General features: G+C 36.9%; 1 protein-coding gene across 1 annotated transcript in view; it reads left to right on the forward strand.

The window, feature by feature from the left end:
* Positions 1–230: 230 nt before the first annotated feature.
* The window catches only part of ECPAS (Ecm29 proteasome adaptor and scaffold), a 148,605-nt gene continuing 136,032 nt past the window's right edge, over positions 231–12,803 (forward strand). Inside the window, 1 exon segment of the mRNA XM_020972446.2 lies at positions 231–357. Coding sequence (XP_020828105.1) covers positions 321–357 — 37 coding nt within the window. The 5' untranslated portion in view covers positions 231–320.

The following is a 12,803-nucleotide window of genomic DNA, read 5'->3' on the forward strand; positions in this document are numbered from 1 at the left end:
GAGGGCCGAGAGGCTGCAGCCGGGCCGCAGGATCCGCGCAGAAACGGTCGGAGTAGAGCGGCCTCTCTCCCTCCCGGAATTTCGCCGCCAGCGGGGAGAGAGAAAGGCCTGAAGGGAAGCCGGGGAGAGGTCGCGGCCCGCCCGGCCAGAGGAGGAGCCTGAGCGGGAACGAGAGCGGGGCGGCCTGGGCCTCGGCCAGGCCTCGGCCCGTAGCGCCCCTTCCCCACTCCGGCCTCCCCCGGCCCGCCCCCGCCTCGCCCTCCTCTCCGCCCCGCCCCCTCCCTCGGCTCCGCTCGCTCCCTCCCTTCCCCGGGTGCAACATGGCTGCGGCCGCCTCCGCCTCTCAGGACGAGCTCAGTAAGTGACCCTGGCGGACTGACCAACGGCTCCCCCTCCTCCTCTGCTCTCGGGGCGGCGGCTGCTGCCTCCGCGGCTGCCAGGAGCGCGGAGCCCGGCCCGGCGGGGTGTGCTCGGCCGGGCCCCCAGGGCTGCGGTGTCCTTGGGCAGTCCGGGGCGAGGGAGGGGGGCGCGAGGGGGACGTATTTTGGTTTTCAGGGCGGGGGTGGGTGGATGGATGCAGCGGGGCCCGGGCGGGGGAGGAGAAGCCGAAGCTGCTACTGCAGCTGCCGCCGCCCTGATTCCTTTTAGGCCTCTGGTTTGCAGCGTCATGTTGTGAAACTGAAACCCCAACTCCGGGCGGGGCCTCAATCTTTGCCCCTCTCACTTTAGGGGGATGGTGCGGAACTTATGTCCGGCCCTCCCCCCCTCATCCCCCAGCCTTAGCCTGCCCTGCCCTGGGAGGTTTTGGAACAGGTGGTGTGGAACGGAGGGATGTGCGCGCGTCTGTGTGTGTATATGTATGCGTGATGGTTTGGGTTAAGTGTGCGTGTGTGTGTGTGTGTGTGTGTGTGTGTGTGTGATGAATGTACCTATGTTATGTGTACGTGTGTGATGGATGTATGTGAGGTGTGTGTGTGATATGCTTATAGGGTGTGCGTATGTATGATAGGTGTGTGTGCGTGTGTGTCATAGGTGGAAGCAAGGATCAGGTACCCCTTCTCGATCCCCTTGCTCCCCAAAGAGTGGGGGCAACTGGGCTGTCCATTTTCTCTGGAGACCTTAAAATGAAGGTCTCTTGGCAGAGTTAAATGTAGAAGAGAAATCTCTGACTCTCGCCCCCCCCATTAATTTTTCCTTTGATGCTGGAGGAGGGGGAGGGGGAGTCTCAGAAAGAGGAGACACTTGTCACATTCTCCGCCCGTCCCCAGCATTTTAGCTTCTTAGTTCAAAGGTAGCCCGTAAAGCTTGGTGATCTTTTTGTGCCTCTTTCGGGATGAAGGCTTACACCTCCTCGGGCAGAGGGGTTGTTAAAGTTGCGTATTATAACAGGAAAGAACTCCAAGAACACTCGATACAAGGGGAAAGACATTATGTGCAAAATTTTAACCATTCCAAAGATCAGAGCCATTTTGAAGGAGCTGTGACATCACATAAATTGGAGGCCCGGCCCACCGGAAAGCATTTAAATTCTAATGCATCATGGGAAATGTAGTTCTTTTTTGGTGGGACTAAAGAAAAGCTTTCCAGCGCGTATGTGTGTCCTTGTACGTTGCTGTGTTAAGAAGAGCCTAAGATTGGCATCTCCATAAAAATGGATCATATTCCTAGAGCTGGAACGGACTTTAGAGGTCATCTAGTCCAATCTTCTCTTTTTGCAGAAAAACAAATTGAAGTTTAGTGATTTAGCCAAGGTCACAGAAGGAGTAAATTTTAACAAGTGGGATTTGAATCCAAGTCCTCTGACTCCAGTTACTGTTCTTTCAGCTATATATACTTTTTGATTTTAATTTATAAATAGGAACCTTTAAAATTATTTTCATTTCTTTCACTTTTTTTCTACAGTGTAAAGAAATGATGGTTGGAAATTTTTTAAATGGAGTGGATCGTGCAGAAGTTAGAGAACTTCATAGAGGTGGTTATTTTATTTTCAAGTTAAGCATGTTTTTGAGAGGGATATTAGAAGCTGCAAGAGAATAGGAGGAAAGTGACTTTGATGATAAGGGGGTTTGAAACCATGTTGTCAGAAAAGGTTGAAGGAACTCAGAGATGTTTAACCTGTGTAAGAAAGACATCCCTGTAGGAGCTGGGTAAGACAATGTAAATATTTGTTGAATGAATCTCAGTCTAATGTGATTTGAAGGGCTATCGTTGTAGAAGATGTATCAGACTGTATATATATATAATATATATATATACACATATATGTGTGTGTGTGTGTATATATATATATATGTGTATATATATATATATATGTATGTATGTATGTATTAACTGTGACTAGCATAGGACCAATTGAGTACTAAGATGACTTTGAGCACAAGGAAATATTAAGTAGAACCTGCTTTTAGGTAGATACTGTAGGTCATCTAAATATATTGAGAAGGTTGGATTGGATGAGTTCTATAATCTTTTACAAATCTGCTTCTTTTCAGAATAAAAGTAGCTACATAATAGATTTTAAGAACACTTTTAATTATTTTTTTAAATTTCCCTATTTTGAAACAAACTGTAATGTGGGGGAATAAATAGTAATGGTTTAGAATTATACAGCACTTGGAGGTTTACAAAGTATTTTCAGATACAAGCTTTTACACAATTCTGTGAGGGAGGTCATGCAAGTATTACCTTGTTTTATGAATGAGAAAACTCAAGCTCTGTTACCAATTGCCCAAGGTCATATAGCTTGAGTATGAAAAATCCAGGTCTTCTAATTACAAGTTCCTGCAACACATAAAGATGTAAGGATCCTATGAATTGGAAGACCTGGATAAGATTGTAGTGGTAAATAACAGTACTTTATTGGCCAATAAATTAGATTTAGCTTTTCTGGGTGACCTTGTCCAAGTCATTTAACCACTGTAGGCTTCAGTTTCCTCATCTGTTAAAATGATAGGGGGAAACCCTTTGAGCTAGAAGAAACATTAAAACTTTATGTTTGCTATTAGAATCATAAAGTAGATTGGGATTATTTGACTATATCTTCTAAACTTCATGGAATTTTGTTTGGAGCCAGGCTTGTATTGATGAAAGTATTTAAATGCAAACTAAATAAATTGTGAGTTATTGGTGTAGTATTACTTGGTAAGTAAATTAATGCATTTGGAGAAATAAGAAAAGATCAGTTCACATACTAGCTTTATTAATAACTTGCAGTATGACTTTATACAAGTCTCTTAACTTCAGCCATCTGTTTTGGTTTCTGAAAACTTACAGAAGTGGTCAGGTATATGGCACAAATAGCTCTTAAATAGCTAGTGTTCAATTTAGAGTCATCATTTTTAACCTGAAAGAAAATTTCTGCACATAAATATCTTGAATTGATTTAAGACTTATATTTTCTGTTTATAATTTGTTTTAAAAAAACAAAACATAAGTATGTAAATTACATTTTTATTTAGGATGATGATAAATGGCATAACTCACATTTGTATAGGGCTTTAAAGTCTTAACAGGCACTTTCTTCATAAAAAGTGTAGTGCAAGTATCCCATCTTATAAAGACCCTGAGGCTGAGAGGTCAAATTGAACCCAGTTCTCTTGATTTCAGCGCTTCTCTCCTCCCTGCCCCCCCATTCACTCTGTAAACTTTTATGTAAATGGCAAAGTTTTCTCTTACATAACTTGGACTGGTATAGCAGGAAAAAAAACCGACAAAAGCTACTCTTTTAATTTTATGCAAATTTGAATCTTTAGAATGTCTGTTTGCCTCTCCGGGGGCCCCCTTTCCCCCCCCTCGCCACAAATGTCAATCATAATGTTGAAAGCTTGACTATTTTATGCCTATATCCTTTGCTAGGTTCTCAGAGTTCAGTTATTTTAATTAAATTTAGTTGTTATTTATCAAGTGACTATTATAGTAGTAGCTGCTGGGTGACGTAAAAGCAGTGTATTGAGGTCCTTGTCTTTGAGGAGTTCAGGCTCTTTGGGAAAACAGTACCCACACAGATGAAGTAGAAAATGTGATTGTCACCAATGTGTTCTGTGATTCGTGTAGCTTTTCACTAGTATTCTGTTAGAAACTATGCTTTTCTTTTCACAGATTTCAAAGGAGTGTATTTTAACTATTAATGAAGCAAAAGTCTAAGATTGTAGGATTTCCATGGGTATAATAGAGACAGCACAAATTGGGGATACAGGAAATCTAAATATGGCCAGCAGTTTTTTAACTTAATACCCTACCAAACTTTATAGGAACCATTGAAAAGTCAGCTTACTGAAGTTCAAATCTTGACATTTACTAGCTGTATGACCCTAGGCAAATCACTTAACTCCCCAGCCTCAGTTTCCTCATCTGTAAAATGGGAATAATAATAGCACCTATCTACCTCACTGGGTTGTTGTGAGGATCAAATTCGATATTTGAAAAGTGCTTTGTAAACCCTTGGAGAAGTATATAAATATTTGCAATTATTATTATTAAAAAGCAAAATTGACAACTAAGTTTTTTTATTTCTGTTTGATATTGGTATTATTGACATTGGTACTTTTGGCCAAAAAAGCAGTGTAATGAACCAGGTCTGTGATCCACCTTAATTTGGTTTTATAAAAAATATCACATGCCTTGCCACTATCTAGAAAAGGAGTTCTTAGCCTAGATTTGGTGAATTCTTTTTTTTTCCAATATTTTGATAGCAGTATTTCACTATAACTGATTTCCTTTGTAATCTTATATATTTTATTTGATGTATTTAAAAATAATTCTGAGAAGGGATCGACACAAAGCAGGTTACAGCCCTGATCTGTAACGCTCAGGAAGGCATTTCTTGCAGGATATAACTCTTACTTTAATGGATCCATGATGTTATTAAAGATGGATACTCTCCATTGGTCCAGATTGTAGCCCAGCTATACTTCATCCTGATTCCTGTTCATGACTTTCCAGAGAGCATTGGTGCTTGAACTTTTCCACAGTGATAGAACCCTTCAGTTAAAAGGAAACCTTGGCAGAATACTTGTAAAATTATCTAAAATTATTATTCTTATTGCTTGTTAAAAATAATGTAAGATTCATCAAGAAACAAACAAAAATTGAGTGTTTCAGGGTTCCTTTTCAGCAGTTTGAGAAATACTACCACAGAGGATTGAGCTGGAGATCAAATCACCTGATAAGTTGGAGATAATGGAAAGTACTTTGGCAGTATTCTGGTGTCATGTGGGAAGTGGGGATTTTAGTTATTTTTAGAATTTATGGGGTGAGTGTGTGTGAATAAATGCTTAGCTTTCGAGTCTAGTCAGGTCTATACAGTAAATTAAATTTGTAGTCTTCAAGTCAGAGAAAGGTATGTAGAACAATATTATTTAGTGTCAACAAATGGAAAAGTTGGTCTATTAGTCATATTAATAGAGGACAGATATTTCTGACAAGAAGAGGGGGGAAATTTCTGAGTGTCTATATTCTTAGTGGTTAGTTTTTGAGTACTTTCACATTGTGCTCCTCTTAATTATAAGTCATCCTTACAACAATTTGATCTTCAGTGAAATAGTGACAATTCAAGAAAAAACATCCTGTAATCTGGCAGGTAATGTCCAATTTGGTGATAGACTTAAAATATATAGCCATTGGAAATTAACTAATTGGATATCATGCTGTTAAACGTTTTTGAAAATATAGCTTTTCTTCATATAAACTTATAGCTTGATGATGAGTGGTTGCCATGGCTAGATTTTATAATTTACACTTAACAGAACTATGGGTATCTGAATGTCTTTTTTTAGTGTAATGCTATAACCCTGAAGAGAGGCTTGGTCTAAAGGACAGGAATAAAGTAAAGGCCCTCTCTAATCTTCCTGGAAAATCTCTTCCTAAATTTGTATGTTAAAATCAACCTTTTCACCTTCCAGGTTTTGATGTCAGCTTTTATCTGAATAGGAAGGATGAAAATGAAGGCGGTTTGCTTTCCAGGTTTTATGAACTGGTTGGTTTGGTTGTTCTCTTCCTTGAGCCTTGAGACTACTACATTACATTCTGATCTTTCATTCTTTTCTCCACGTGATGTTATAATACAACTCATGTTGCTTTTAACAAAATGCTAATACTGGTGGGAGGATTGTGAGTATTGATAAGATCATTTCCGTTGAGGTTAATTTGATTAAGTTGACATGCTAAAATTTTGGTCAGTTTTATTGTATTCCAGCAGTTTGATTATATAGTTTCTATTTTAGTCCTGCCTAGTATATTTTGTTAGGTGGCACTTAACATAGGGGGAAAAGCTACTCTAGCATTTTGAGAATTATTTATCCATTTTGAAAAGGTGAGTTTAAAATACAAATAACAGTGTCAATAAAAAGCATTACCATACCTCTGTCCAATAAAATCATAGAAAGGTTCAGTTTTGGGGAGCTAAGGATCAAACAAATTTGGGAGCATTTATTTTGTTACTAAATTTGTATTTAGAGTTTTGGTTCCCAGAAAAATAAGGCAGTGCATTTCTTTAAAAAACAATTATTCTGAGTACTTTGCCATTTTTTAGTTCTCAGATCTCCCATCAAAAAGTTTTTTTGAAAGGACTGTAATTTTAGTTAGCTTAGATTTCTTGGTAGTGGGGACACTTGGGGATATTTTTTTTTTGTTATCTCAAACAACAAAATGTATGCTAATGACCTTTGCATTTCTTAATTTTTTTTGGCCTCTATCATATCTTCCTCATACTTGTACTAGTTGGAATAAAAGTTTGACAGTAGCATGGTTTGAGATTATATCTTTTTAGCAGTAGATATTTCATCTTTGACAGGCTTTGAGAAAAAGAAGAAATTCAGACTTTTTGATCCTATATTAGAAACCGTTTGACATTACAAGTATTTTAAAAATTATAGGGGTGGAATCTTACTCAAATTTGTGCAACAGACTGTCCCAAGAGTTCTGAATGAAATACAGGGATTCTGTTGCATGTGAGGGATTCTAATCCTTTTTCAGTCAAATAAGATGAATTTTCATTTTTATAGTTGTATGCCCTATAGTATGTGTAGGCCTTTCCACCTCCTCAGAGTTAATGTCTTTATGCAACACACCTAGTTTCTGCAGTAGAGTTGGCAACACTTTTGTTCAGATTTTGAGATATAAACTATTTTGAAGATGTTTAAATTTGCTTTAGTTTCCTGATATCTTTGAACCTTTAACTTTAAGAGAGATTGAACATTTTTTCCACATGATTTTATCAGATAATTTACACAGGATTAAAAAAAAATTTTAAGATCTGAAAGATTACTTAGAGGTCATATATTCCTTTCACTTTATGTATGAGAAAACAGACCCAGAGAGGTTAAGGGACCAGGGTCATGAAGGTATAGTAAGTAACAGAAGGGAGATTTGGATCTATGTTTTGTAATAGGATTTAAAAGTACTTTGGTTTCTTGAATGAATGCTGAAATATTCATTTATAATAAAACTTCATTAATTTAACCCCCAGGTTGGAGTTTACCCTTGTGTTAATGAAAAAGTGTTTGCTGAGTAAATTAGCAGGAGAATGTTAAAACTAGTTAGAAGTAATTAAAAATGTTTGATCTCACACCTAGGTTATGATTATATTTGTGTACAGATCTGTACTCTGCTAATTATAAATCTTAACTATTCTTTAAGTGGCCCCCTGTCTCCATGGATAGAAGGCTGGGCTTGGAGCATGGAAGACCTGGATTCAAGTCCTTACTCTGACATACATTAGCTGTGTGACCTTGGGCAAGTAGTTTAACTTTCTCAATGGCCTGGACAACTCTGTAACTCTTAAAAATTACAGACTACTTGCAGGTCATAGTAGCTGTTTCTACACAGTGCAGTGATCTGGGCCAAAAAAGCAAAAGGAGCAAATCCTGGAAAGCTGAACCTTTACTTATTACTATTTATTAACTAATTCACATGTACTTGAAAGTAATAAGGATTTCAAATCTTAAAAATACTCTATATCAAAATGGGCTTTCCCTAGTTCATAATATCATCGATTCAGAAGGGATCTTAGGACCATCTTAGTATATTCCCCTCAATTTTTAGAAGAAATAGAGGCCTAACGAGGTAACATGATGTGATCAAGACAATTAGTGGCAGAAGTGAGGTTCAAATCCAGGTTCTCTGACTCTGAATCCTGTGCAACTTCTACTGTACCATGCTGCTTTGGTAGTGTATTTTGAAATAAAAGTAGAATGTACTTTAGTGTTGAATTTTCTTATGTTTAGCATTTTATTACCTGTATTTCAAAAAAAGTTTATATGGAAACATTTATTTTCATTTTCTTTTCATCCTGGTGTTAACTAACAGTTTTTCCTTACCTTGGAGTTGAAACCTAAGACATCAAATTCGAAGATACTGGCTTGAAAATGAAAAGTGCTTTTTAAAAAAAAATTTTTTTTACAAAGTGGCAGCTCTATAAGTTTGCATCTTAAAATTGTATTTCTTTTTTTCGTACTCTGAAGAATAGATTCTTTATACAATTGCATATGTACGTGTGGATGAACAAATGCCATTGGTGGTCCAGAGGATTTTTGTCAAGGCTGGATAAACCATGTCTCGCATTGACTGTAGAGGTTAGTAGATTTAGCTCTTTAGGGTCTATATTTTATTAAGTAGTTGCATTTAAAGGAATATATACCATCAATTTGAAACTTTCTCTCAGGTTCCTTATTTCACATATTTCCCCTGGCAATCCTGAAAGCCAGAGGAATAAATTTCATTATGTGCATGCACGTATCCTTCCGGTAACACTATATTCCGTTGGGGGAGGGGGAATCAGGATATCAATATAAACTAAAGAAATTGCAATTAGCCAGAATTGAAAATAGTTGATTAGCTAGAATCATAAAATGTTGTTAGAGTCATTTTTATACCTTGCTTTTCTGTTTATTTGTATGGGATTAATTAATAACTTACTGTAAATTTCCTCTGGTGTGGGTGGATATCTTTTTTAAAAGGGAAAACTGAAGCACTAAAATTGACATTTTAGTCATTGACAGAATAGAGTTAGAATTTGGAGCAATTGACTAAATTCTTGTTCTTAGTTCTCTCAGATATTTATCCTAAGATGGTAGTTATTTTTAGAGCAAGATTTGAAAAAGTTTAGCAAGCAGGTGATTAACCTTTCCAAACATGATTCTCATTCCTTAATATTTTTTATTCAGAAATTTATGAAGCAGTTGGCTTAAATAGCAGTGACAGAGAGTAGAATTTGAGAGTTTGTATTTCGCAGATTTCTTAAATATTTTTGTATTACTGGCAACGTTCATTCTCTGTGCCCTCTGAGCAAAAAGAGGTTTTGGCATCATACTGTGTTTTCCTCAATTTTTTCCCCTTTAATTAAGCAGTAAGCTATATTGATAAAATGTAGAAGAATCTATAATCAGATCATTTTGATTATTCTTTGGCAATATTTAGGTCTTTCACAGTCTTTAAGGAGGAAAATATTCATGTCCAGAAAAAGGGGAAAAAACCCAACCCTATTAAAGTGATGTTGTATGCTGACAATCTCATTTTTTTTAAATAGTGGAACTTCCTGGTTATTAGCTTGACTCTAAAAAACTAATTTGCTTGTCCGCATGTAGAAGTTGCTTTTAAATGTGATTGGAATGAGACGTTGAATGGAACTGGTTACTTTAACTCTGTGGTAAGAGACATTATAGTCTTGATGTTGAGGGAATTCTGTATTTTCCCGTTTCCTTTCTGGCCCTGATTCTCTTAAAAAAAAATTTAACTTTGTCTTAGGCAAATAAAATGGCATTCATAGTTCATATGTAACTGATAACACTTGGAATTCCTCAACTGAAAAATTGCTTTTGTTGTGATACTGTTTCTTTTTTAACTAAACATTTGATCTGGATGGTGGTATACTCAGTTCTGTGCTGGTATGGTATATTTGATGGCTTCAATGTCACTAGATTTTCTACTGCATCACAACTACATGTCTGCTGGGGTTTTTTTTTAGTACATTGTTGATAGTGAAGGCAAAAATTACAGATACTATGATGATATAATGCAGGATTCTAGGGAAAGTATAGCTTATGAAATGGACCTAATAGTGTCTAGTGTAGAGTCAGTTAAACTTTAGCTTGCCTTTTTGTTTTGTTTTCTTTTCCTTTTTTTTTGGGGGGGTGAGGTGATTGGGTTAAGTGACTTGCTCAAGGTCACACAGCTAGTAAAGTCTTAAGTGTCTGAGGTCAAATTTGAACTCAGGTCCTCCTGACTCCAAGGTCAGAGCTCTATCCACTGCACCACCTAGCCTCCCTAGTTTGTTTTTTTCCATTTTGGTCCTGGTATTTGCTCTTTTCAAAGCTTTGCTATTTGCTAAGTATGGGTACTACTTGATCTCCTCAAATATTTCCTATGGGTTTTTTGTTGTTGTAGCTGAAAAAAAAATTTATCAGCTCATGACAAGTGTCAAAGGTGATGAGTATCTCACTGACTCTTCCTGTGCTTTGCAGAGGTTATGCTTTACTAGCACATGGACTGTTGAGAACCCAGGAAACACTGATAACAGGACAGCAGAAATAAATAAGTGAAATTGGGCGGTACAGAGGAAATGGGGGATTAGAAGAATTATTTTTTGGGAGAGGTAAAATCAGAATTATTTATGCTAGCTAAATTCAGTTTTTGCTTTCACATTTTTTATCCTCATTATGCTGCATGTTATCATTTATACTACACTTATTAGAGGCAAATGAATGAGCTTAAGGAAGGGTTAATATATTAATGGCTTTCTTATATTAGTAAGCCATATGAGATTGAAAAAGTAATAAAGCTGGTTTTTAAAAAAAGCAAACCCAAGCATTGCAGAACTCATGCACACGTATGTGGGTTTTTTCCCCTTTTTTCCTTCAGAATAGTCAGTTACTTCCCATCTATAATTATACTTGAGGAAAAAGAGTAGGTTTACTCTAATGACAGAACATTGTGCTTTTCTATTCCTAACAAGTATTATACATTGGCAGAAGATCATAGATTTGGAGCTAAAGGGACCTTAGAGGTTATCCAGTCCAAACCTTCTTCATTTAGAGATTAGGAAGCTAATGCTTGGGGAGGTTTGGTGAGTTGCCCAAGATTAGTGGACGAGCAGCTGGTTGCACTCTTGACTCTGAATCTAGCTCTCATCCCATTATACTTTGCGATATTACAAGTGTCATTTTCAATGCCAAGTCATCAGAAAAATTGGAATGTTAAATTTATTACTGTGGTTTATCAATTCTGAGGTTCCTATCCCCTAAGAAAAAGTTAGAAATTGGTATCACTCATAAGATTCTACAGAATATGATTTCGGAATTTCAGATGTAAATATTCAGAAATTCCTTAATGGAATCTGATAATAGTGAGGTAATGCTAGTAATTTAGTAATTTATAGGAAGTAATCACTTATAGGTCTTCAACACATAGTCATCCTAGGAATGTGTTACGTGTGTTGTAAATAATAAAATACCCTTGTCTAGAGGGGAATATTTTCCTTTTTAAAAAGTTTTTCTTTTTAATTTGGTTACCTTTCCTTGGCTCTCTCCCCTTTTCTGTTGTTTATGTACTAAGATTTTTCATTTTTTAAAAATTCTTTTTTGGTAAGTCATCTTTTTAAAATATGAACCAGAAGGGTATAGACATTAGGGAACAAATTACCTTGTAAGTGACAGTATATATCCATGGTCACTTGACAAATTCTCTCTAAAAATATATTGTATTTCTAGATGTTAATTGGCTCATGGTGTTAGGCGGTAATCTAGGCATTCTTTTCTAGTAGGAATGTAAACTTTGTTTAAATTTTAGATTGGTTTTTAAGTTTTTTTGTATTGAGGGTTTGTTACTCCCTCTGTTTTTAATGGAGAGGTTTAGGGGAGGAGAAATTAGCAATAGTGATACCTAAAAAAGAGGGCCATTAAAACATTTTTATAATGCACAGAAGAAAGTTCATGAGGAAGCACAGATAAGCAGGACAATTCAAAAGTAATATGGAATTTTATAATATACTTTTTTTTTTAAATATAAGGCCTGAAATGGAGACTCATGGTTTCAAATTATTTCTGTTTTTCTGGCATTCCTGAGTAGTACTTGCCCATGATTACAAATAAGATTCTTTTGGTGTCCCTTTTGTGTTCAAGAGTGTATATAGAAATGTTTGTGTGTATGTACGTGCGCGGGTGTGTACAGAAAAAGAAATGCCAGCCCTGGTCTCCCTTTCTCCCTTTGTTTATTAATCTCTAGGATCATAGAAATATTAGTGCTGGAAGGGATGTGAGAAATTATTTACTCAAGCACCTTATTTTATAAATGGGAAAACTGAAGCCCATAGAGGTGTTGTGATTTGCCCAAGGTCTCACCTGCAGTGGGCTGTTGACTCTTGTCTCATAGTTGGGTTGGAACATGGAAGTAATAGAACGTGTTGTGTTCGAGGAAACAGATTTATTCCTTCTCCCAAGAAAAATAAAAACTTAATTAGAGAAAGTCGGAGTGAAATCTTGTTGAGATTATGTGCTTTCTAATTGTTTAGGAAGCTAGTTGTTAGTAGCTCTTCCCTTTAAAAAACAAACAAACCTGGAATTGTTATTGTTAAAACTCACTAAGAAATATCTCCTTAATGTTAAGAAAAACATGGACAATTTATTAGATGTACTATGAGGTTGTCTTAGGGATAATATTCATGTAGTTCTTATATTTCTAGAACAAACACACACAGAGCTTCATTTGGACTCAGAGGACCTAGTGTCCCAGGTTGGACTCACTACCATTGTGACCTTGAGCAGGTCACTTCACTTCTGTGTGTCAATTTCCTTACCTCTAAGTGGAAGTTT

The sequence above is a fragment of the Phascolarctos cinereus genome, unplaced genomic scaffold (assembly GCF_003287225.1).
Source record: "Phascolarctos cinereus isolate Bilbo 61053 unplaced genomic scaffold, phaCin_HiC Scaffold_4;HRSCAF=312, whole genome shotgun sequence".
In the NCBI taxonomy this organism is placed as follows: Eukaryota; Metazoa; Chordata; class Mammalia; order Diprotodontia; family Phascolarctidae; genus Phascolarctos; species Phascolarctos cinereus.